Genomic DNA, 24,592 nt, shown 5'->3' on the forward strand with positions numbered 1-24,592 from the left:
ACAATTTTAAAGTTTTCAGGATATATTAAACATTTAAATGAATGATTTATTAATTTAATAAAATTTATTATATATCAATTGATAATAATTTTATGTTATCATGTATTATACACCTTAAATATTTTTAAGATCCCCCATGGAGTAAAGCTGGATCAATTGTATAATGAACAGAAATATTGTGTATAATTTTATATTAATATTTATAATAATAAAATGTGTCAAATCACAAGACAATAATCCTGATCAACCAGCTGAAGATGATGAAAATGATGAAGAAGAGTATAATTTTGAAGTTTTAGATCTAGAACAAATCATTCAGGAAGAAACTGGTGTTCAGATCAATCCTCAATACCAACCACAATATCAACAAATACAAGAATCTCAATATCCAACCCAACCTCAGACTCAACCCCAACAATATCCAGGATATCAACCTGAATCACAAGGATATCAACCAGAATTATTAGGATATGATTCAGAGCAGCAGTATTATCAAGAATATCAGCCAGAATCATTAGATTATCAACAGCAACAATATGGACCAGAACCATCAGAACATCAAACGGATACTTATGGGTATTATGAACCTCAGCACCTACTCAACAAGTACCACAACAACCAGAACAGTATTATGATCAATATCAACAATATGCATACGTAACTCAACCTCAGGTAACTCAACAACCAGAACAGTATTATGAACCTCCTACTACTCAAACAGTGACTCAACCAAGTTATCAGTATTACGGACCTCCAGCACTTACTCAATCACCGACTCAACTGGATCAGTATTATATAACACCATCACCACCTCAACCTGAACAATTTGGTCAATATCAACCTTACGAACCACCTCAAACTCAACATCCAGATCAGTATTATGAACCTAGCCATACTACTCAATCACCGACTCAACCTCAGCATCAATATTATGAACCTCCACAACCTACTCAACCAAATTATCAGTATTATTTATCACCTCCACAGCAACCACCTCAACAACCTCAACAACCTCAACCAACTTATCAGTATTATGAAGTTAGTCAACCTACTCAACCACAGCAACAATATTACGAACCTCCACAAACATCTCAACCAGAACAGTATGAGTATTATGAAGTTAGTCAACTTACTCAACCTCAGCATCAATATTATGAACCTCCTCAAACATACCAACCTCAACCCACTCAACAACAACATCCAGAAAATTACTATATACCACAATTACCACATCCCGCTCAACAACCACAGTATGAGTATTATGAACCTCCTACTACTCAAACATCACCACTACCTCAAGTACCAGAACAACTGGATCAGTATTATTTACCACCACAGCAACAACCAGAACAGTATTACGATCCTTATCAACCTAACCAACCTACTCAACAACCACAGTATCAGTATTATCAACCTACTACTACTCAAACACCCACTCAACCTCAATCAGAAACTCTGGAAGACGATGATAATTTCTATGTGACAGAACATGATCAACCACAACGGGAACCTTCTGTAACTGAGACTGGGTTTACATATGGACAAACTCAACCTACACAAGAACCTATACATTATGTACCACCAACCACTCAAGAACATGTAGCTGAAGAGCCTACACAACCAGGAAAAAGAAAAAGAACTCTATCTACAAGTGGAGAGGAAGATGAGGAGGAAGAGGAAGAAGAACGAATACCTAAAAAAGGAAGTGGTAGGCCGGTTATAAAATCTAAAAAACTCAAGTTCTATAAAAGAGACGGTGATGAAAATCTGGAAGAAATGACTTATTGTGACTATGTCATTATATATGGTGATCCAAATAAAACAGAATATATGTTTATTGTAGATCTTGAGCAAATAGAATGTGACGATCGAATTATTTATCAGCATACACATGGAACACCATATTGTTCATTATTAAGTCATAGTAAAAAAACGAATGTTTTTGTCATGACAAACAGTGATGGATTTACATTAGTTAGGAAAACTAAAGGAGAATGGAAAAAAAATGATTATAAAATTCCAGAAAATATAATACTATTCACACAAGATTTTTTAGGTAATGAAATTATAATAACTGGTGATCAATATAGTATTCATTTTACATCACTCGGATCCTTTAAATATGTATTGCTCCCAGGCGTAAAGTGCTGTAAAATAGTAGTTGATGGTCTGATGGTATGGGAAAAAACTGATGATGATGTAGGTTTTCCTACAATTATTTATTTATCAGAACAATTGACTGTTACAATTAAGTTTGAAAAATATAGTAAAACGTTCCGTAAGAGGCCTAAGTACTATAAACTCCTACACATTAAAAAAACTTCAGGAAAAGATAGATATAGCTAAATTAATTTCAACACATACAATGTTATTGTATAATATAGTTTCAATGTGTTGAACATATTAACTATTTTAGAAGATTTCAGGATATATTAAAATTTTAAATTTTAAATTAACAAATTTATTAAAATTTATTATATTTTTAATTTATATTATGTTATATTATGTATTACATACTTTGAATATTTTTAAAATCCCCCATGGATCAAATTTTATAAAGCTCTAATAACATGAGATGTATGACATACAAATGTGTGTTAATATTTATAATAATAAAATGTGTTGAATCTCAAGACAATAATCCTGATCAACCATCTGAAGAAGAAGAAGAGTATAATTTTGATGTTTTAGATCTGGATAAAATCATTCAGGACCGAATTAGTCGTTTTGATGATCCTCAATATCAACATTATGATTATTACCAACCTGAATTACAAGGACATCCACCCCAACCTCAGACTCAACCCCAACAACATCCAGGATATCAACCTGAATCACAAGGATATCAACCACAAACTCAGCCCCAACCAGAATATCAGTATTATCAACCCGAACAATATGATTTTTATCAACCTGAGACATTACAATATCAACCTGAATCATATGGTTATGAACCTGAACAATTTGATCAATATCAACAAGAAGCATATGGGTATTATGAACCTCCAACTACTCAACCTAGTCAACAACCACAACAGTATTATCAATCTACTACTACTCAACCTTATCAACAACCAAGTTATCCGTATTACGGACCTCCAGTACCACCTCAACCACAACCAGCCCAACCAAGTTATCCGTATTATTTACCACCTCCTACTCAACCAACTTATCAACAACAACCACAGTATCAGTATTATCAACCTACTACTACTCAAACACCTACTCAACCAGAAGTAACTCATTCACCTCAACCTCAATCAGAAACTGTAGAAGACGATGATGATTTCTATGTGACAGAACATGATCAACAAATACAGGAACCTGTACCTGTACCTGAAACTGGTCATGAAACTACTCAACAGTCAATTAAGCCACAAAAGGAACCAAGAAAAAGAGCAACAAAGAGAAAAGATCCTCGAACGCCAGAAAAACAAGATGAGGAAGAACCTGTTAAGCTAAAAAAGCCTAGGCAAATTAAAAAATCTAAAAAACCCAAGTTCTATAAGAGAAATTATCTGGGAAAGCTGGAAGAAATGACTGAAGAAGACTATGTCGTTATATTTAGTGATAAAAAGAAAAAAGAATATGTATTCAATACATATCTTGAGCAGATAGAATTTGACAATGAGCTTATCTACGAACATATAAACGGAACATCTTATTGTTCATTATTAAGTCAGACTAAAGAAACTGATGTTTTTATCCTGACCAACAGTGATGGATTTACATTAGTTAAAAGAATTAAAGGGATATGGACAACAACTGATCATGTAACTCCGTACTATGTTAAATTATTCACACAAGACGACGAAGGCAATGAAGTTTTAATAACTAGTGATCAATATATTATTGATCTCAATTCGTTTGGGTCCTTTACATACAAGTTCCATCTAGGTGTAAAATGCTATAAAATAGTAGTTAAGGAAATAACTGCATGGGAAAAAACTGATGAGGATGATGAGATTCCTGTGTTTATAAATGTATCATCAGAATTAAATGTTATGGTTAAATTTAATAAATATACTAAGATGTTCGAAAGAAGGACTAAGCACTATAAAGTCAAAGATAATAGACTAAATTTCAGAAAACCTAAATAGGACTAAATTAATTTTAAAACACACAATGTTATTGTATAATATAGTTTCAATGTGTTAAATATTTTGGATATTTTTAAGTTTTTGAGATATATTAAAATTTTAAATTTTAAATTAATAAATTTATTTAAATTTATTATATTATTAATTGATAATAATCTATATTATATTACATTATACATCTGAATATTTTTGAGATCCCCCATGGAAAATATTTTATAAAGCTCTAATAACATGAGATGTATGACATACAAATGTGTGTTAATATTTATAATAATCAAATGTGTCAAATCTCAAGACAATAACCCTGATCAACCTGATGATGAAGAAGAAGAAGATAATTTTGAAGTTTTAGATCTAGATAAAATCATTCAGGACCGAATTAGCCGTTTTGAGGATCCTCAATATCAACCACAATATCAACAATTACAAGAATCTCAATATCCAACCCAACCTCAGACTCAACCCCAACAATATGATTATTATCAAGGAGAATCACAAGAATTATCAGTATATCAACCCCAGTATTATCAATCTCAATCATTACAATATCAACCACAATCTCATTCCGAACAATATGATCAATATCAAGGAGAATCATTACAATATCAACCACAAACTCATTCCGAACAATATGATCAATATCAAGGAGAATCATTACAATATCAACCACAAACTCATTCCGAACAATATGATCAATATCAAGGAGAATCATTCTATTATCAGCCTGAATTACAACAATATCAACCACAGCAAGTACAATATGGGCAATATGTGTCTTATCATCCTACTACGGCTCCACAAACATCGCAACCTACCCAACAATCAGAACAATATTATCAACCTAGTCAGCCTTATCAACCTCAGCAACCATCTATACCAGAATTAACTCAACCAAGTTATCAGAATTATGAAGTTAGTCAAGTTATCCAACAATCAGAACAGTATTATCAACCCAGTCAACCTCAACAACCTCAGCAACCAGATCAGTATTACGATCCTTATCATCCTACTCAACAACAACAAAGTTATCAGTATTATTTATCACCATCGGCACCTCAACCTCAGCATCAATATTATGAAGTTAGTCAACCTACTCAACAACAACAATATTACGAACCTCCACAACCTGCCCAACCAAGTTATCAATATTATTTACCTCCACCACCTCAATCACCCACTCAACCACAGTATCAGTATTATTTATCACCACCACAGCAACAACCTCAACCAGTAACTCAGTCACCTCAACCTCAATCAGAAACTGTAGAAGACGATGATAATTTCTATGTGACAGAACATGATCAACCACAACAGGAACCTTCTGTAACTGATACTGGGTTTATATATGGACCAACTCAACCTGCTACTCAACCTGCTATACCACCTACACAATATTTAACGCCACCTCAAGAACATGTAGCTGAAGAACCTACTCAACAGTCAATTCAGCCACAAAAGAAACCAGGAAAAAGAAAAAGAACTCGAGCTACAAGTGGAGAGGAAGATGAGGAGGAGGAAGAAGAACCTGTTAAGCTAAAAAAGCCTAGACCAATTAAAAAATCTAAAAACATCAACTTCTATAAAAGAAACTATCTGGGAAATCTGGAAGAAATGGACGAGGGTGAGTATGTTGTTATATATGGCGATAAAAAGAAAAAAGATTATGAATTCAATACAAATCTTGAGCAGCTAGAATTTAACAATGAGGTTATCTACGAACATATAAATGGAACATCTTATTGTTCATTATTAAGTCACAGTAAAGAAACTGATGTTTTTATCCTGACCAACAGTGATGGATTTACATTAGTTAAGAAAAGTAGTGGGATATGGACAAGAACTGATCATGTTATTCCAAATTACGTTAAACTATTCACACAAGATTCTGGAGGGAATGAAATCCTATTAACTGAAGGAGATTATGATATTGATTTTACTTCAAGTGGATCCTTTAGATATATATTAGGCCCAGGTGTAAAATGCTGTAAAATAGTAGCTGAGGGTCTGACTGTATGGGAGAAGACCGAAAAAGATGATGGTTATCCCATAATGATTTATTTATCAATAAAACGTATAATTATTGTTAAGTTTGAAAAATATAGTAAAACGTTCCGTAAAAGGGTTAAGAAATTTATACTTTTATACACTAGAAAATTTTGCAAAAAGACATAAATACAAATAAATTAATTTTAACAGATACAATATGTTATTGTAAAAGTAGTTCCGTGTGTTGAATATGTCAAGTATTTTTAAATTTTCAGGATATGTAAAGATTTTATATATTAATTAATGAATATATTAAAAATAATCTTATATTGTTAATTTATAATAATCTTATATTACATTGTATTACATACTTTGAATATTTTCAAGATCCCCCATGGACTAAAGCTGGATCAATTGTATAATGAACAGAAATATTGTGTATAATTTTATATTAATATTTATAATAATCCAATGTGTTAAATCTCAAGACAATGATCCTGATCAACCACCAGAAGAAGAAGAAGATGACAACTTTGAAGTTTCAGATCTAGATGAAATAATTGAGGAAGAAACTGCTGGATTTATCAATCCTCAATACCAACCAGAATATCAACAATTACAAGAATCTCAATATCCAACCCAACCTCAAACTCAACCCCAACAACATGATTTTTATCAATCTTATGATCAAATTCAACCCCAACATTATCCAGAGTATCAACCAGAACAATTTGGTCAATATCAACCTCAACAATATGGACCGTACCAGACACCTCAATTTCAGACTCATCATATAGCGCAACAACCATATGATCATCAAGATTATGTACCGCCAACTAGTCAACAAGCACCTATTCAAACAGTAACTCAACAACCACAACAGCATTATGTACCTTCAGCACCTCAAACTCAAACACTGACTCAAACCCAATCATATGATCAATATCAACCGTATGTACCCGTAACTCAATTTCAAATATCTGAAGAACAACAAATATCTCAACAACCTCAAACAACCCAGGAACCTCAATATCAGTATTACTTACCGGAATCCCAAGATCAATATGGATATCAACCGCAATATGAAACACAATCTCTTTATGATACTGGTCAACAACAAATAACTCGCCAACCAGATCAGTATTATGATCAATATGAATCAACACCTCAGGTACCTCAACAACAATATTACGAACCACCTCAACCTCAACCAACTCAACAACCACAGTATCAGTATTACGGACCTCCTACGCTTTATCAACCCACTCAACCACAGTATGAGTATTATATACCACCAACTACTCAACCTCAACAATCAGAAACTCTGGAAGAGGATGATTTCTATATGACAGAACATGATCAACCAATACAGGAACCTGAAACGGTACCTGAAACTGAAGCTGAACCACAAACTCAATCAGAAACGGTGGAAGAGGATGATAATTTTTATGTGACAGAGCAAGATCAACAAGTACAACCCCAACAAACTCAAAAAAAAAGAAAGGAAAAAAGAGAAAACAAAACCAATATCAGAACAAACCAAACCGACTCAACAACCTCAAAAAAAAGAAAGAAAAAGAAAACGTATTGGTGCTCCAGGTGAAGAACAATCAGAAAAACCAAGTGGATCAGAAGGTGATCAAAAAGTACCTAGAAGAAGGAGAAGAAGACCTATGAAACGTAAAGTATATAACGAAATAAAATTTTTTAAAATTGATTCAAAAGGAAAACTCGTAGAAATGACTGGTCGTGACTATGATGTTACATTTGATGATCGTGATAAAACAAAATACAAATTTATTTCAAATCTTGAGCAAATAGTAAGTGATGGTGAAATTATTTATAAGCATTTTTACGGAATGCCATATTGTTCATTACTAAATCACAGTAAAAAAACTAACATTCATATACTGACAGATAGTGGTGGATTTACATTAGTTAAAAAAACTGATGGATCATGGACAACAACTGATGCGGTGATTCCAGATTTTGTCAAAATGTTCACAAAAGATTCTTTAGGCAATGAAATTATAATAAATAGTGATCAATATACTGTTACTTTTACATCAAGCGGATCTTTTAGATACACATTCCTCCCAGGCGTAAAATGCTATGTAATAGTAGTTGCTGGCCTAGTTGCATGGGAGAAAAATGAGGAAGATGAGGAGGGTTTTCCCTTATTCTTTTATATTACACAACAATTGCGTGTATTGCTTAACTTTGAAAATTATTTTATAATCATTGAAAGGAGGGGGAAAAAATATCAATACATCCGCACTAAATTTACTTCCGGTAGATCTAAATACAAATAAATTAATTTTAAAACATACAATGTTATTGCATAAATAGTTTCGTGTGTTGGAACTGGTTAAGTATTTTTAAGTTTTCATGATATATTAAACATTTAAATGAATGATTTATTAATTTAATAAAATTTATTATATATCAATTTATAATAATCTTATGTTACATTGTATTATATAATTAAATATTTTTAAGATCCCCATGCAGTAAAGCTGGATCAATTGTATAATGTACAAAAATATTGTGTATAATTTTATATTAATATTTATAATAATAAAATATGTTGAATCACAAGACAATGATCCTGATCAACCAGCAGATGATGAAGAAGAAGATAATAATTTTGATGTTTTAGATATAGAACAAATCATTCAGGAACGACTTAGTCGTTTTGATGATCCTCAATATCAACCAGATTATCAACAATTAGAAGAATCTCAATATCAGCCCCAACCAGAAACTCAACCCCAACCTCTGACTCAACCCCAGTATTATGATCTTTATCAAACTCAACCAGAACCTCAATATCAACCCGAACAATTTGGTCAATATGAACCTCAACAATATGGACCAGAATATCAGTTATACCAAACACAAACTCATCATATAGAACAACAATCTGATACATATGGGTATTATGAACAATCAGGAGTTAGTCAACCACAACAGTATTATGTACCTTCAGCACCTCAAACTCAAATTCAAATTCAAATTCAACCCCAATCATATGATCAATATCAACCATATGCACCCGTAACTCAGCCTCATACAACTCAGGAACCTCTTTATCAGTATTACTTACCGGAATCCCAGGATCAATATGGATATCAACTGCAATATGAAACACAGACTCTTTATGATACTGGTCAACAACCAATAACTGAAACTCAACCACAAGAACAGTATTACTATCCTTATCAACCTACCCAACCAACACCTCAGGTACCTCAACAACAGTATTATGAACCACCTCAACCTCAACCAACTCAACCACCACAGTATGGACCGTATCAACATTATATGCCTCCACAAACTGTAACTAAAGCTAAACAACCAACAGAACAGTTAGAACCTGAAGTTATACAAGTTCAACAGATTGATGATGAGGAAAGAGAGAAAAAGAGACAACAAAGAGCCAAGTTGTTGGATAAATTAAAAAGAAAAATACAACGTCCGGATAAAACAAAGCCATCAAAACAACAAACTGCCCAACCAAGAAAAAGAAAAAGACCTCGAACTACAAGTGGAGACCAAGGTGAGGAGGAGGAAGAACAAAAACCTAAAAGAGGAAGACTGCCTAAATCCTACAGAAAATCTAGACATATCAAACTATTCAAATTTGATTCTGAAGGTAATCTGGTCCAAATGACTGAGCGTGACTACGATATTAGACATAGTGATAAAACTAGATCAATATATGAATTCAAAACAAATCTCGAACAAATAGAATTTGACAATGAGGTTATCTACGTGCATACAAGTGGAACTCCTTATTGTTTTTCATTAAGTCATAGTAAAAAAACGGATATAATTATCATTACTAACATTCAAGAATTTGTATTAATTAAGAAAAATAAAGGAATATGGACAAGAACTGATCATGTGACTCCGTACTATGTCAAATTCTACAAACGGGATTCTGGAGGGAATGAAGTTTTAATAACTAGTGATCAATATAGTATTCATTTTACATCAATCGGATCCTTTAGATACAAATTCCATCCAGGTATTAAATGTACTAAAATAATAGTTAAAGACATGGTGGCGTGGAAGAAATCTAATAAAGATGATGGGTTTCCTGAACTGATTTACGTTAGTCCAAAATTGAGTGTTATACTTAGGTTTAAGAAATATACTAAAACTTTAGGAAAAAAACATAAAAAATATAAAATCTTACACACTAAAAAAAATTTAAAAGAACCCAAATATATCTAAATTAATTTTATCATATAAAATATGTTATTGACATCGTCATTATTATAATATGTTAAATATCTCATCACAAGACTCAACTAAAGATTAAGATAATCAAAGGATTAAATGATTGACTTATTAATTTATTAAAGTGATTCTAATTATTAATCTATAATTGATTTTATATTACATTGTACTATACATCTGAATATTTTCAAGATCCCCCATGGATCAAAGTCATATTAATAGTATAATGAACAAAAATATTGCGTATAATTTCGTATTAATATTTATAATAATAAAATATGTTCAATCTCAAGACAATGATCCTGATCAACCATCTGAAGATAATGAAGATGACTATAATTTTGATGTTTCAGATCTAGATGAAATCATTGAGGAAGAAACTGCTGTACTTATCAATCCTCAATACCAACCACAATATCAACAATTACAAGAATCTCAATATCCAACCCAACTTCAGACTCAACCCCAACATTATGATCTTTATCAAGGAGAATCACAAGGATATCAACCTGAATTATTAGGATATCAGCCAGAACTTTTACCGTACCAACATGAATCATTACAATATCAACCAGAATCATCGTGTTATCAAACAGAGTTATTAGAATATGATCCTTATAAGCAATACCAAGTTCAGACACAAGAACAACAATTAGAAGAACCTCAACATCATTATTACGGACCACCACTTACTCAAACGGTTACCCAAACTCAAAGTCAAGAACCTGAACAATATTATGGAACTGCACCTATAATTCAACCCCAACAATATCCAGAATATCAACCAGAATCGTCAGGATATCAACCTGAATCACAAGGATATCAACCTGAATCATCAGAATATTATTTGGAGCAGCAGTATTACCCAGGATATCAGCAACAACAGCAACAATATCAAACTGATACTTATGGGTATTATCAACCTCCAGCACCTACTCAACAAATAACTCAACAACAAGAACAGTATTATATAACACCACCACATCAACCATCCTATCAAGAACAGTATTACGAACCTCCAGTAACTCAACCTACTCAACAACCAAGTTATCAAAATTACTACCCTGGGTATCCTCCACATCAACCATCCTATCAAGAACAGTATTACGAACCTCCAGTAACTCAACCTGCTCAACAACAACAGTATTACGGGCCTCCTACTACTTTACCCCAACGCACTCAACCAGATCAGTATTATGTACCACCACCTCAGCAAACAACGGTACAGCCATCAAGTCAACCAAGGTATCAGTATTATCGGCCTAATCAACCAATAGAGGAACGTGAAACTGAAACGGGTCATGAAACTACTCAAAAATCAACTAAGCGACAAAATAAACAAAGAAAAAGAACTAGAGCTACAAGTGGAGATCAAACTGAGAAAAAAGATGGTGAAGAATCTGTTAAACGAATAAGGCCGTTAGTTAAAAAATATGATATCAAATTTTATAAAAGAAATTATCTGGGAAAGCTTGTAGAAATGATTGTTTGTGAGTATGTTATTACATATACTGATACACATAAGACAAAATATAACTTTTATGCAGATCTCCAACAGATAGAATGTGGCGGGGAAATAGTCTACGTACATACAAATGGAAGACCTTATTGTTCATCATTAACTCATAGTAAAAGAACAGAAATAATTGTCATGACAAACAGTGATGGATTTACAATAATTAATAAAGTTGACGGAGAGTGGACAAGAACTGATGCTAATATTCCAGATTATGTCAAATTCTACAAACGGGATTCTGGAGGGAATGAAATTTTAATAACCAATAATGAATATAATATTGATTTTACTTCACTTCGATCCTTTAGATACACATTCCTCCCAGGTGTAAGATGTCATAAAGTACAAGTTGGTAATCTAGTTCCGTGGAAGAAAACTGAAGATGATGATAATTTTCCTGAGTTAATTTATGTATCACCAAAATTGACTGTTATACTTAAGTTTTATAAATATACTAAAGTCTTCGAAAAAAGGGGTAACATGTATCAATATTTACGCACTAATAAAAATTTAATAAAAGCCAAATATACCTAAAATAACCTTAACAGATACAATATGTTATTGTAAAAGTATTTTCGATGTGTTGAATATATTAACTATTTTAAACTATTCAGGGCATATTAAATTTTAAATGATTAATTAAATTTTTTAAAATCTGCTTATATATCGATCTATAATAATCTATATTATATTGTATTATATACCTTGAATAATTTCATGATCCCCCATGGATCAAAGTCATATTAATAGTATAATGTACAAACATATTGCGTATAATTTTGTATTGATATTTATAATAATCCAATGTGTCAACTCACAGGACAATGTTCCAGATCAACCAGCTGATGATGATGACAATTTTGATGTTTTAGATCTAGATAAAATCATTGAAGAACGACTTAGTCGTTTTGATGATCCTCAATACCAACCACAATATCAACAATTACAAGAATCTCAATATCCAACCCAACCTCAGACTCAGCCCCAATCACAAACTCAGCCCCAGTATTATCCAGGATATCAACCTGAAACAGATCAGTATCAACAAGAATATCAGTATTATCCAGGATATCAACCAGAATCTTTAGAATATCAACCTGAACAATATGGTCAATACCAACCATACGAAACTCAGATTCAAACTCAAGAACAACAATATTATGTACCGCCGACTAGTCAACCTCAACCTCAAGTAACTCAGGAATCTCAATATCAGTATTACTTACCTGAAACTACAGATCCTTATGGATATCAACAGCCATATGAAACACAGACTCTTTATGATATTGGTCAACAACCAATAACTGAAACTCAACCACAAGTAACTCAATATCAACCAGTGCATCATCCATTTACTTATTCTGATGATACATATGGAACTCAAGTTACTCAAGCTCTGCCTCAAGTAACTCAACCTACTCAACAACCACAGTATCAGTATTATCAACCTACTCACACTCAAACAGAAGTAACTCAGCCTCCTCAAACTCAATCACAAACTGTGGAAGAGGATGATAATTTCTGTGTGACAGAACATGATCAACCAGTACAGGAACCTTCTGAAACTGAGACTGGGTTTACATATGGACAAACACAACCAACTACTCAAGAACCTACTCAACAGTCAATTGAGCCACAAAAGGAAGCAAGAAAAAGAACTAGAACTAGAAGTACAAGTGGAGATCAAGGTGAGGAGGAAGATGGTGAAGAACTTGTTGAAGTACATCCCCTTATTTCATCTGAAAAATCTGTACATATCAAATTTTATAAAAGAAATAATTTGGGAATGCTTGTAGAAATGTGTCGTAAAGATTATGTCGTTACATTTGCTGATTCACATAAAAGAAAATATAGATTCAAAACAAATCTCGAACAGATAGAATGTAACAATGAGATAATCTACGTGCATACAAGTGGAACTCCTTATTGTTTTTCATTAAGTCATAGTATAAGAACGGATATAATTATCATTACTAACATTCAAGGATTTGTATTAATTAAAAAAAATTATGGAAAATGGACAAGAACTGACTTTACGATTCCAGACTATGTCAAAATGTTCACACAAGATATTGGAGGGAATGAACTTTTATTAACTATTGATCATTATATTATTGATCTCACTTCATTTGGATCCTTTAAATACACATTCCTCCCAGGTATTAAATGTACTAAAATAATAGTTAAAGACATGGTGGCGTGGAAGAAATCTAATAAGGATGATGGGTTTCCTGAAATAATTTATGTTACACCAAAATTGACTGTTATACTTAACTTTGAAAAATATACTAAAACGTTCGAAAGAAGGGTTAATACATATCAACTTTTACGCAAAAGACTAAATTTAAAAAGACCTAAATATTCCTAAATTATTTCAACACATACAATGTTATTGCATAAATATTTTTGATGTGTTGAAACTGGTTAAGTATTTTTAAGTTATCAGGTTATATTAAACATTTAAATGAATGTTTTATTAATTTATTAAAATTTATTATATTTTTAATTTATATTATGTTATATTATGTATTATATACTTTGAATATTTTTGAGATCCCCCATGGACCAAAGCTATATTAATAGTATAATGAATAAGCATATTGTTTATAATTTCGTATTAATATTTATAATAATCCAATGTGTTGAATCTCAAGACAACAATCCTGATCAACCTGCTGATGATGAAGAAGATGAAGATAACTTTGATGTTTTAGATCTAGAACAAATCATTCAGCAACGACTTAGTCGTTTTGATGACCCTCAATACCAACCACAATATCAACAATTACAAGAATCTCAATATCCAACCCAACCAGAGACTCAACCCCAACATTATGATTATTACCAACCTGAATTACAAGGATATCATTCAGAATTATCATATTATCAACCCCAACATCAGTATTACCCAGGATATCAACCTGAATCACAAGGATATCAACCTGAATATCAGTACTATCAACCTCAACCATATGGTCAATACCAACCATACGAAATCCAGATTCAAACTCAAGAACCAATACCATATTATGTACCACCACAGCAACCAGGTCAATATTATATACCTCCAGTAACTCAACCTACTCAACAACCAAGTTATCAAAATTACTACCCTGGGTATCCTCCACATCAACCATCCTATCAACATCAGCATTACGAACCTCCAGTAACTCAACCTGCTCAACAACAACAGTATTATCAACCTAGTCAACCTACTCAGACTCAGCCTCAACTACCACAGCCACAGTATGAGTATTATGAACCTAGTCATCCTAGTCATACTACTCAACCTCAGCATCAATATTATGAACCTCCACAAACATACCAACCACAACAGTATTATCAACCTACTACGGCTCCACCGCCTCAGCCACAATTACCACAACAACAGTATGAGTATTATCAACCTACTACGGCTCCACAAACATCGCAACCAGAACAGCAACATTATTATGAACCTACTACTACTCAAACTCAACAACCAGAACAGTATTATGATCCTAGTCATCCTACCCAACAACAACATTATTATGAACCTCCCCATACTCAAACAGAAGTGATTCAGTCAGAGCCTCAGTCACCCCAAACTCAATCAGAAACTGTGGAAGACGATGATAATTTCTATGTGACAGAACATGATCAACCCCAACATTATGTGCCTCCACATACTCAAGTAACTAAAGCTAAACAACCAACTGGAACACAAGCTGAAGTTATACAAGTTCAACAGATTGATGATGAGGAAAAAGAGAAGAAGAGACAACAAAGAGCCAAGTTGTTGGAAAAATTAAAAAGAAAAATACAACGTCCGGATAAAACAAAGCCATCAAAACAACAAACTGCCCAACCAAGAAAAAGAAAAAGACCTCAAACTACAAGTGGAGACCAAGGTGAGGAGGAGGAAGATGAAGAAGAACCTATTGAAATACAATCAATTGTTCCAATTAGAAAATCTAGTGTAATCAAACTTTTTAAAAAGGATTCTTCAGAAAATCTTGTAGAAATGACTGATAAAGATTATGTTATAACATTTGATGATTCACATAAAAGAAAATATAAATTCAAAGCATATCTTGAGCAAATAGAATGTAACAATGAGGTTATCTACGTACATACAAGTGGAACACCACCTTATTGTTTTTCATTAACTCATAGTAAGAAAACACATATAATTATAATTACCAAGAGTCAAGGATTTACATTAGTAAGGAAAGTCAACGGAGAATGGACAAGAACTGATGCTAATATTCCAGATTATGTCAAATTCTACAAACGGGATTCTGGAGGGAATGAAGTTTTAATAACCAATAATGAATATAATATTGATTTTACTTCACTTCGATCCTTTAGATACACATTCCTCCCAGGGACAAGATGTCATAAAGTACAAGTTAAGGGCGTGATTGCGTGGAAGAAAACTGAAGATGATGATAATTTTCCTGAAATAATTTACGTTACACCAAAATTCGGTGTTATACTTAAGTTTAAGAAATATACTAAAGTCTTCGAAAAAAGGGGTAACACGTATCAATATTTACGCACTAATAAAAATTTAATAAAAGCCAAATATAGATAAATTAATTTTAACACATACAATGTTATAGTGTTATGGTTATACTAATTATAGTTTGTTGAATATCTCATCACAAGACTACACTAAAGATTAAGATCATTAAACATTTAAATGATTGACCTATTAATTTATTTTAAAATCTGCTGATATATCAATCTATAATAATCTATATTATATTGTATTATATACCTTGAATAATTTCATGATCCCCCATGGATCAAAGCTATATTAATAGTATAATGAACAAGCATATTGCGTATAATTTTGTATTAATACTTATAATAATCCAATGTGTCAAATCACAAGACAATGATCCTGATCAGCCTGACGAAGAAGATGAAGATAATTTTGAAGTTTTAGATCTGGATAAAATAATTGAACAACGAATTAGTCGTTTTGAAGATCCTCGATATCAACATTATGATTATTACCAACCTGAATTACAAGAATATCCAACCCAACCAGAGACTCAACCCGAACAACATGATCTTTACCAATCTTATGATCAGTACCAACCTGAATCACAAGAATATCAACCTGGAGATCAGTATTATCCAGGATACCAGCAAGAACATCAACAATGTCAACCAGAATATCAGTATTATCCAGGATATCAACCAGAACATCAACAATATCAACCTGAACAATATGGTCAATACCAACCATACGAAACTCAGATACAAACTCAAGAACAACAATATTATGTGCCGCCAACTACGCAACCAGCAACTCAGGCACCTCAAGTAACCCAGGAATCTCAAACAATAATTCATTCCACTCAACCAACTTATCAACAACATTATGGATTTTATCAACCTGTACAGCAAACTGAACAGTTAGAGCCTGAAGTTATACAAGTTCAACAGATTGATGATGAGGAAAAAGAGAAAGAGAGACAGCCGAGAGCTCAATTGTTGGAAAAATTAAAACAAAAAATACAACGTCCTCAATCGTCTCAACCAGGAAAAAGAACAAGACCTCAAACTACAAGTGGAGATCAAGATGAGGAGGAGGAAGATGAAGAAGAACTTGTTAAAGTACATCCCCTTATTTCACCTAAAAAATCTATACATATCAAATTCTTCAAAAGGGATTCTGATGGAAATCTTGTAGAAATGACTTATTGTGACTATGTCATTATATATGGTGATCCAAATAAAACAGAATATATGTTTATTGTAGATCTTGAGCAAATAGAATGTGACGATCGAATTATTTATCAACATATAGATGGAACACCGTATTGTGTGTCATTAATTCATAGTAAAAAAACGAATGTTTTTGTCATGACAAACAGTGATGGATTTACATTAGTTAAAAAAATTAGAGGAAAATGGACAACAACTCAAGAAGCAATTCCAGATTTTGTCAAAATGTTCACAAAAAATGAGGAGGGCAAACTAATTTATTTGACCAAAGAAAAATATACTGTTACTTTTACTTCAAATGGATCCTTTAGATACGATTTAAATCCAGATATAAAGTGCTATAAAATAGTAGTTAAGGACATGATTGCATGGGAGAAAACTGAAGATGATGATGGGTTTCCTGAATTGATTTATGTTACACCAAAATTCGGTGTCATACTTAAGCTTAACAAATATACTAAAACATTTGAAAGAAGGACTAGGAAATATCAATTTTTATTCACTAAAAAAAATACAAAAAAGGGTAAATATTACTAAATTAATTTTAACACATACAATCTTATTGTATAAAATAGTTTCAATGTGTTGAATATTTTGACTATTTTTAAAAATTACAAAACACATTAAAATTTTTAATTTTAAATTAATAAATTTATTAAAAATGATCTCATATATTAAATAATAATTATAAGCCATTAATAAAAATAACTATTTATTTCCAGATCCCCCATGGAGTTAAGCCATATTAGTTGTATAATTAACAGATCTTTAATGTATACATATGGATTAATACTAATATTAATCCCATGTGTTGGATGTTCCGATGAAAAGGGTAAAAACGATACTAATATAGTATCATATAGTGATAGTGAAGAAGAAGCTGATAACTTTGAAGTAATACAACCAGTACCAATACAACCTCAACCTCAACCTCAACCCATACCACCACCTGTTACTTATACGGAATATCCTTATCAACAATATCAACATCACACACCTCAATACCCTTATCCTACAGTTCAACAACCTTTAGAACAATCTTATCAACCACATGTGCCACAGGAACATATTCCACCAACTCAACCTCAATATTATGCAACACCGTATCAACAGTACTATCCTGGATATCCGCCACAACCAGAGCCACAGCCATATGATCAATATCCTGGATATACTGTCTATGATCCTGGATATCAGCCTTATCAACAATTATATCAACCAGAGGTACAACAGTATCCTCAATACTATCCTGGACCTATTCAACCAAGTCATCAATATTATGTACCACCAACTTATCAACCACCTCAACAACCAATAACTGAAACCGAAACTCAAACTCAAACTCAACCTTATCAACCCTATGTACCACAAACGACTCAGGAACCTAGTGGATATCAACCTAGTCAAGAAACTACGAATACCGCAGATGGTATATTGGGTCCAGCACCAGGACCATTAAGACATACTAGACAGATACTAAGAGAATATGATAAAGGTCTTGATAAAATATATATTGCTCCATCTTCGGAAGAATTAAAAATGGAAAAACCATTAGAGTTAAAGCTCTTCAAAATTGATGATGAAGGAAATTTGGTAGAAATGACTCCCAAAGAAGATTACATCATAAAATTTATCAATGTGTATAAAATTAAAATTGAATTAAGGTCAAATCTTGAAAAGGTAATTTATAAGAATGAAATTGTTTATATGCACATACCTGGAAAACCGTATTGCACAGAATTGACGAAATTCAAAAAATATCCTGTTATTATTTTAAATCGTGAAGATGGATTTCTGTTTGCTAATCGCTGTAGAAAACAGTGGGAAATAAAATTCAGAAATTTTCCAGAGTACGTAAAAATGTATGGAGAAGATGCTGAAGGTAAAGAGTTTCAGCTCAATAAAGGGCATTATAATCTTGAACTTACAACAAAAGGATCTTTTGAATACAAATTTATTGAAGGTGTAATGTGTACCAAAGTTATAGTTAAAGAGAAGCTAGTTTGGGAAAAAACAGAAAAAGAAGATCATCCAAGAATGTTAATTATAACGTTTAAAATGAACGTAGTTATTCATTTTAAAGGTTATGTTAGTGTATTTAAGTATTTTGCAGGAAAGTATAGGAAAATGTACAGTGAAGCAAGTGTAGAACCCTTGGATGAATAATAAATCAATTGTGATATTTGTAATCCTTTTAATGTAATTTAACAATACATTTGTATATTATTAATATCATTTTTCACCTCGAAAACCAGATTATAAATTAAACAAATTAATGTTAGGTGTTATTTTAAAAAAGTCATTTTCTGTGTTTTAAAAACAACAAATTAATTGAAGATTAGTATCCAAAGCATTATTAATTAAATACATTTGAATAATATTGTACATATGATTAGTGTGCATAAATTTTATATTTCAGGATCCCCATTCATCATAATTATGACAGTTTTATAATGAACAAATACTTTAAATATACATATGTAATAACATTTATAATAATTGGATATGTCAGATGTGCTGACAAATATCCAGATCATCCAGATGACGGAGATGATAGTGATGAAGAGGATAATTTTCAAGTAATCGTAAGAGGAATTGAAAATATTCTTGAAGATGAAGATGAAGATGAAAAAACTGCTGGAGAATCATTAGTTTCAGATAGTATCATGAAACATGGACTTGGACCTCTCACTGATCAAGGTTATATAAAACCAGATCAGTATCAATCAGCACCGTCTTATCAACAAGAAGATTTAACGGGATATGTAGAAACTGGATGTGATGAAGGAGCTGTTGGTTATGACGCAGGATATAAACAAGAATATTATTCAGAAGGTTATGAACAGCAACAAGAAGATAGTAGTTATGATCCCAATTATTATACAGTAGCTGAATCAACACCGTCTCAACCTACACAAGGGCCTAAAATTGAATCAAGTGTTCCGGATTATCACCCAGGTTCCGTAAATGTTCCGCCTATTTACACATTTCCTAGGCCTCCTGTAAATATAGGTCCTAGATATAGACCTTTAATACATGGAGCTCCAACCTATTTTGGACCACCTTATTTACCACCATATTTTGCAAATATTGATAAACTCAGATTATCTACTCCTGTACCTGGAAGCCTATTAACATCTCCTTATTTACTCACTCAAGGTTCACAGGTTCAAACACATCCCGTACAACAACCTCTACAACCAATAGGGGAACCTATTCAAGAAAAAGCTCCATCTAAGAAAGCTAAGCATGTTAAAATATGTGAAACAATAACATTCTTTACGAAGGATTGTCACGATGATTATGTTCCAATGAATGAAAGTGAGTATAAAATTACCTTGGAGAGCGAAAATATAGTGAAATATAAATTCAATGCAAGACTTGAAATGATAATGTGTGACAATGAAACTATTTATATACATAGATGTGATAAACCATATGCCACGTTTTTAACACATAATAAAAATGTTTGTTCTTTTATTATCGCTCGTGATGGAGGATTTGTTTACATTAATTTCGTTAATGGTAAGTGGATAACCAATGCGCGAAGAAATATGGATATTGTTAAATTTTACATACTTGATTGTGAAGGTAATGATGTTGAGCTTACTGATAAAGATTATCATTTTGATCTTAGTCCTAATGGTTCATTTAAATATATATTTAAGTCAAAAACAAAATGCTATAAAGTTGTGGCTGGAGGGGATTTAATTTGGAAAAAAAATCCCGGTGATGATTTCCCACGTTCAGTGTCTGTTACCACTCGATTAAATGTCATAATTTTTACCCATGGTGAAAGCTTTATATACCAAAAAATTGATAAAGGATATAAAAGAGTGCATGATAAATAATTTCAAATATATATAAAGATTCGTAAACTTTTTAGTAGATTCAGTTTAATATCCAATAGACATTAAATTCTGGATTAATCTCTTAAATATTAACACACTGCATTAAAAAATATTTTAATAAATAAACACACACTATCAATTTTGATATATATAATTTGGTTTTTAGCAGTTATATCAATAGAAATTCTAAAATTAATTTATATAATGATTCCAATAGTTAGATCTTGAATTATACACTGAATTAAATAGGTTTATTGATTTTTAGATCCCCCATTAGTTGATGTTAAAAACCATCAAAATAATGAATAAATATGTAATATATGGATATATATTAACACTAATAACAATCCAATGTGTTAAATCAGCAGATGAATATGCTAATAATGCAACTGATGATGAAGGGGAGGAAGAAGGTAATTTTGAAGTAACTGAAACTACCGGACAACCTCAACCAAGTCAATTATTACCTCAAACAGAACATGTACAACAACCACAGCCAGTGCAACAATATGGTCAGTATCCCACTTATCATTATGCTCAATATCCAGGATATTCAACTCAACAACCTCAATATTACCATGGGTACCAACAACCTCAACCTTACTATTATCCTGGATATCAACAACCTTACTATTATCCTGGATATCAACCTCAACATTACTATTATCCTGGATATCAAGTTACTCAGCCACCGCAGCAACCCGCACCTGTGCAGCCATATCAAGTGTATGGACCGTACCAACCACAGCCAATACCAACACAACCTCAACCTGTGCCTGTACAGCCTGCAGTAGTGCAGGAACCGTATCAGGTACCACCTGTAACACAACCAGAAGACGGTACAACTCCATCTCAAGAAGTATATAACATTCCAGTTATTGTGAGCGGAATTAGTAAACCACAAAAGTATAAAGCAAAACAACCTTCACATGTATATATTAAGGACACAAAAGTAAAACCATATGGAGAAAAAAAATGTAATGTAATCAAATATTTTAAAATAGATAATCAAGGGCAATTAGTTGAAATGTCTGAAGGTGATTATTATAAGTCAGCTGATGATAATAATAGAACAAAATATAGATTTAATTCAAAACTTGAGCATATATGGTGTGATGGTGAAACTATTTTTATGCATATACCTGGAACAAAACATGCTACATCATTAACATATCACAAACGTAATAACGTATATATCGTTCGTTTTGATGATAGGTTTTTAATGATAAAAAATCATAAAGGGAAATGGGTAGTAAATTCACGCATAATTCCGACATATGTTAAAATGTTCAAAGAAGGGAAAGGTAAAAAATATGTAGAACTAACTAATATGGATTATTACGTAAACCTTAGTTTATCTGGATATGTTAAGTTTATATTTTCTCCACATGTAAAATGTACAAAAGTTACAATTAAAGGCCAAGTTATCTGGGAGGAAACTGAAGGTTGTGATTATCCAAAAGGATTGAGTATAACATCAGGCAGAAACTTAGTAATGTATTTTGTAGGATACCTCCAAGTGTATGGAGCAAGAGGGGATAAAAAAACATATAAACTCATAACTACCAAACAAACCTATGAAACCATAGACTATGAATAAAATCAATCTGATATATATAATAAACATATTAATTCATTATATTCATGTAACTTAATGTTATTTAATAACAATAATTGAAACTGTGTTTAAAGAAATTTTTACACACATGAATTTATTTATATAATTTAGTTTCTGATATTCATAAAGTAAGGTAATTTCATATAAATAAAATAAATATTAATTTATAATAGAAATGTGTAATTATTACAAACACTATTCTGGAGTCTTTGATCAATATTTCAGATCCCCCATGGAATAAAGATCTATTATACATAGAATGAAGTTATGTGTAATTTACACATATATAATAATATTTTTAATTTTTAGATTTGTTAACTGTTTTGATAAATATCCCTTTAAATCGTCTGAAGTTACTGATGGTGATGATGACGGTGATGATAATAATTTTGACACAATAATTAGGGGAATTGAAAGTCTACTCGAAGAAGAAGATGATGAAAATATTGATGAACATGGATTTCAATCTATAGTAACACAGCTAGAAGATTTAGTTGCTGATGATACTTTCCAACCGACAGAGCAACCTACTCAAATTAATTTACCTCCTCAGCCAACTCCTGAATTTCAACCTATACAACTACCTGAATATTCTAATGTAATACCTCAGACTGTACAGGAAACCTCAAAACATAGTTATAAACATAATAGACCAACTAAACCCGAACACAGTCAGCCATCTCAACCTAGTGAATCTACCGAATCACAAACTCAACCTCAAACTTCTGATCAGCCAATCGAACCAAGTGGCACAGATCAGCAGTTACAACCTGAACATATTCAAGTTGAACTGGGATCTGATGAGGAGGAGTATGATGATGAGGAACCTGAAGAAGGAGCAGTTGGAGGAGCTGGAGGTGGAGATGAGGACGAAGAGGAGAAGAAGAAAAAGAAAGAAAAGGGAAAACCATCTGTACCAGTAAAAAAATGTGAAACAATAACATTTTATAAAAAAAATAGTAATGGTGAGAAAGTAGAAATGTCTTCAACAGAATATGAAAAAGTATGGGAAGATAAAGATAAAGCCAAGTATAAATTTAAATCTGAACTTGAAGTAGTAATATGTGACAATGAAACTGTTTATGATCGTCTCCCCGAAAAGCCTCATTATACTTCATTAACACATTATAAAAGTGATAATAAATTAGTCTTTTTATCAGGAATAGGATATCTTATAGCTGAATACGCTTTCGGTAGATGGAAAAGAAGAACAGATAATGTTGTTGAGAAGCTCAAACTTTACACTAAAGGTAAAAACGGGGAAGAAATTTTGTTAACTAAAAAACATTATGAATTTAAAACTAATGATAGACCAATGTTTAAATATCGATTGAAACCACGTGCAATGTGTTTTAGAATTGAATATGGAGGTCACACTGTTTGGGAGAAAAAAGGTGAAAAACAACATCCCATAGGACTGAATATTACATCAGGAAAAAACATCATAATATATTTCAAAACATTTTACAGAATTTATGGAACGTCTGGTGGAGAATACAGACAAATACATGGTCAAAAAATTAAAAAGTATTAAAAATTAATATACTCGAACTAA

General features: G+C 32.1%; 14 protein-coding genes across 14 annotated transcripts; all 14 read left to right on the forward strand.

The window, feature by feature from the left end:
* Positions 1–163: 163 nt before the first annotated feature.
* TpMuguga_03g00876 (SVSP family protein) lies at positions 164–676 on the forward strand (the record flags this gene model as incomplete). Its single annotated transcript, XM_757908.1, has 2 exons — positions 164–606; positions 673–676. The coding sequence occupies 2 exons, from the start codon at positions 164–166 to the stop codon at positions 674–676; spliced, it is 447 nt and encodes a 148-aa protein (XP_763001.1).
* A 204-nt stretch (positions 677–880) lies between these two features.
* On the forward strand, positions 881–2,346 carry TpMuguga_03g00877 (SVSP family protein; the record flags this gene model as incomplete). Its single annotated transcript, XM_757909.1, has 2 exons — positions 881–1,403; positions 1,844–2,346. The coding sequence occupies 2 exons, from the start codon at positions 881–883 to the stop codon at positions 2,344–2,346; spliced, it is 1,026 nt and encodes a 341-aa protein (XP_763002.1).
* A 224-nt stretch (positions 2,347–2,570) lies between these two features.
* TpMuguga_03g00878 (SVSP family protein) lies at positions 2,571–4,100 on the forward strand (the record flags this gene model as incomplete). The annotated part of the gene is made up of 1 exon (XM_757910.1): positions 2,571–4,100. One exon carries the CDS (start codon positions 2,571–2,573, stop codon positions 4,098–4,100), a length of 1,530 nt encoding a protein of 509 aa, XP_763003.1.
* A 231-nt stretch (positions 4,101–4,331) lies between these two features.
* TpMuguga_03g00879 (SVSP family protein) lies at positions 4,332–6,386 on the forward strand (the record flags this gene model as incomplete). Its single annotated transcript, XM_061305808.1, has 1 exon — positions 4,332–6,386. The coding sequence occupies one exon, from the start codon at positions 4,332–4,334 to the stop codon at positions 6,270–6,272; it is 1,941 nt and encodes a 646-aa protein (XP_061160940.1). The 3' UTR covers positions 6,273–6,386.
* A 121-nt stretch (positions 6,387–6,507) lies between these two features.
* On the forward strand, positions 6,508–8,398 carry TpMuguga_03g00880 (SVSP family protein; the record flags this gene model as incomplete). Its single annotated transcript, XM_757912.1, has 3 exons — positions 6,508–7,512; positions 7,544–7,973; positions 8,004–8,398. 3 exons carry the CDS (start codon positions 6,508–6,510, stop codon positions 8,396–8,398), a joined length of 1,830 nt encoding a protein of 609 aa, XP_763005.1.
* A 220-nt stretch (positions 8,399–8,618) lies between these two features.
* Positions 8,619–10,390, forward strand: TpMuguga_03g00881 (SVSP family protein; the record flags this gene model as incomplete). The annotated part of the gene is made up of 1 exon (XM_757913.2): positions 8,619–10,390. One exon carries the CDS (start codon positions 8,619–8,621, stop codon positions 10,323–10,325), a length of 1,707 nt encoding a protein of 568 aa, XP_763006.1. The 3' UTR covers positions 10,326–10,390.
* Positions 10,391–10,557: 167 nt separating this feature from the next.
* Positions 10,558–12,381, forward strand: TpMuguga_03g00882 (SVSP family protein; the record flags this gene model as incomplete). Its single annotated transcript, XM_757914.1, has 1 exon — positions 10,558–12,381. The coding sequence occupies one exon, from the start codon at positions 10,558–10,560 to the stop codon at positions 12,379–12,381; it is 1,824 nt and encodes a 607-aa protein (XP_763007.1).
* Positions 12,382–12,601: 220 nt separating this feature from the next.
* Positions 12,602–14,277, forward strand: TpMuguga_03g00883 (SVSP family protein; the record flags this gene model as incomplete). Its single annotated transcript, XM_757915.2, has 1 exon — positions 12,602–14,277. The coding sequence occupies one exon, from the start codon at positions 12,602–12,604 to the stop codon at positions 14,213–14,215; it is 1,614 nt and encodes a 537-aa protein (XP_763008.1). The 3' UTR covers positions 14,216–14,277.
* Positions 14,278–14,434: 157 nt separating this feature from the next.
* Positions 14,435–16,423, forward strand: TpMuguga_03g00884 (SVSP family protein; the record flags this gene model as incomplete). Its single annotated transcript, XM_757916.1, has 1 exon — positions 14,435–16,423. One exon carries the CDS (start codon positions 14,435–14,437, stop codon positions 16,421–16,423), a length of 1,989 nt encoding a protein of 662 aa, XP_763009.1.
* A 236-nt stretch (positions 16,424–16,659) lies between these two features.
* Positions 16,660–18,105, forward strand: TpMuguga_03g00885 (SVSP family protein; the record flags this gene model as incomplete). The annotated part of the gene is made up of 1 exon (XM_757917.1): positions 16,660–18,105. The coding sequence occupies one exon, from the start codon at positions 16,660–16,662 to the stop codon at positions 18,103–18,105; it is 1,446 nt and encodes a 481-aa protein (XP_763010.1).
* Positions 18,106–18,297: 192 nt separating this feature from the next.
* TpMuguga_03g00886 (SVSP family protein) lies at positions 18,298–19,781 on the forward strand (the record flags this gene model as incomplete). Its single annotated transcript, XM_757918.2, has 1 exon — positions 18,298–19,781. The coding sequence occupies one exon, from the start codon at positions 18,298–18,300 to the stop codon at positions 19,732–19,734; it is 1,437 nt and encodes a 478-aa protein (XP_763011.2). The 3' UTR covers positions 19,735–19,781.
* A 234-nt stretch (positions 19,782–20,015) lies between these two features.
* Positions 20,016–21,550, forward strand: TpMuguga_03g00887 (SVSP family protein). The gene has a single exon (XM_757919.2). The coding sequence runs from the start codon at positions 20,022–20,024 to the stop codon at positions 21,417–21,419; it is 1,398 nt and encodes a 465-aa protein (XP_763012.1). The 5' UTR covers positions 20,016–20,021; the 3' UTR covers positions 21,420–21,550.
* A 37-nt stretch (positions 21,551–21,587) lies between these two features.
* On the forward strand, positions 21,588–23,043 carry TpMuguga_03g00888 (SVSP family protein). The gene has a single exon (XM_061305809.1). The coding sequence runs from the start codon at positions 21,700–21,702 to the stop codon at positions 23,017–23,019; it is 1,320 nt and encodes a 439-aa protein (XP_061160941.1). The 5' UTR covers positions 21,588–21,699; the 3' UTR covers positions 23,020–23,043.
* A 253-nt stretch (positions 23,044–23,296) lies between these two features.
* Positions 23,297–24,571, forward strand: TpMuguga_03g00889 (SVSP family protein; the record flags this gene model as incomplete). Its single annotated transcript, XM_757921.1, has 1 exon — positions 23,297–24,571. The coding sequence occupies one exon, from the start codon at positions 23,297–23,299 to the stop codon at positions 24,569–24,571; it is 1,275 nt and encodes a 424-aa protein (XP_763014.1).
* Between the last annotated feature and the right edge of the window lie 21 nt (positions 24,572–24,592).

Source organism: Theileria parva, assembly GCF_000165365.1.
Source record: "Theileria parva strain Muguga chromosome 3 map unlocalized ctg_531, whole genome shotgun sequence".
Taxonomy (NCBI): domain Eukaryota; phylum Apicomplexa; class Aconoidasida; order Piroplasmida; family Theileriidae; genus Theileria; species Theileria parva.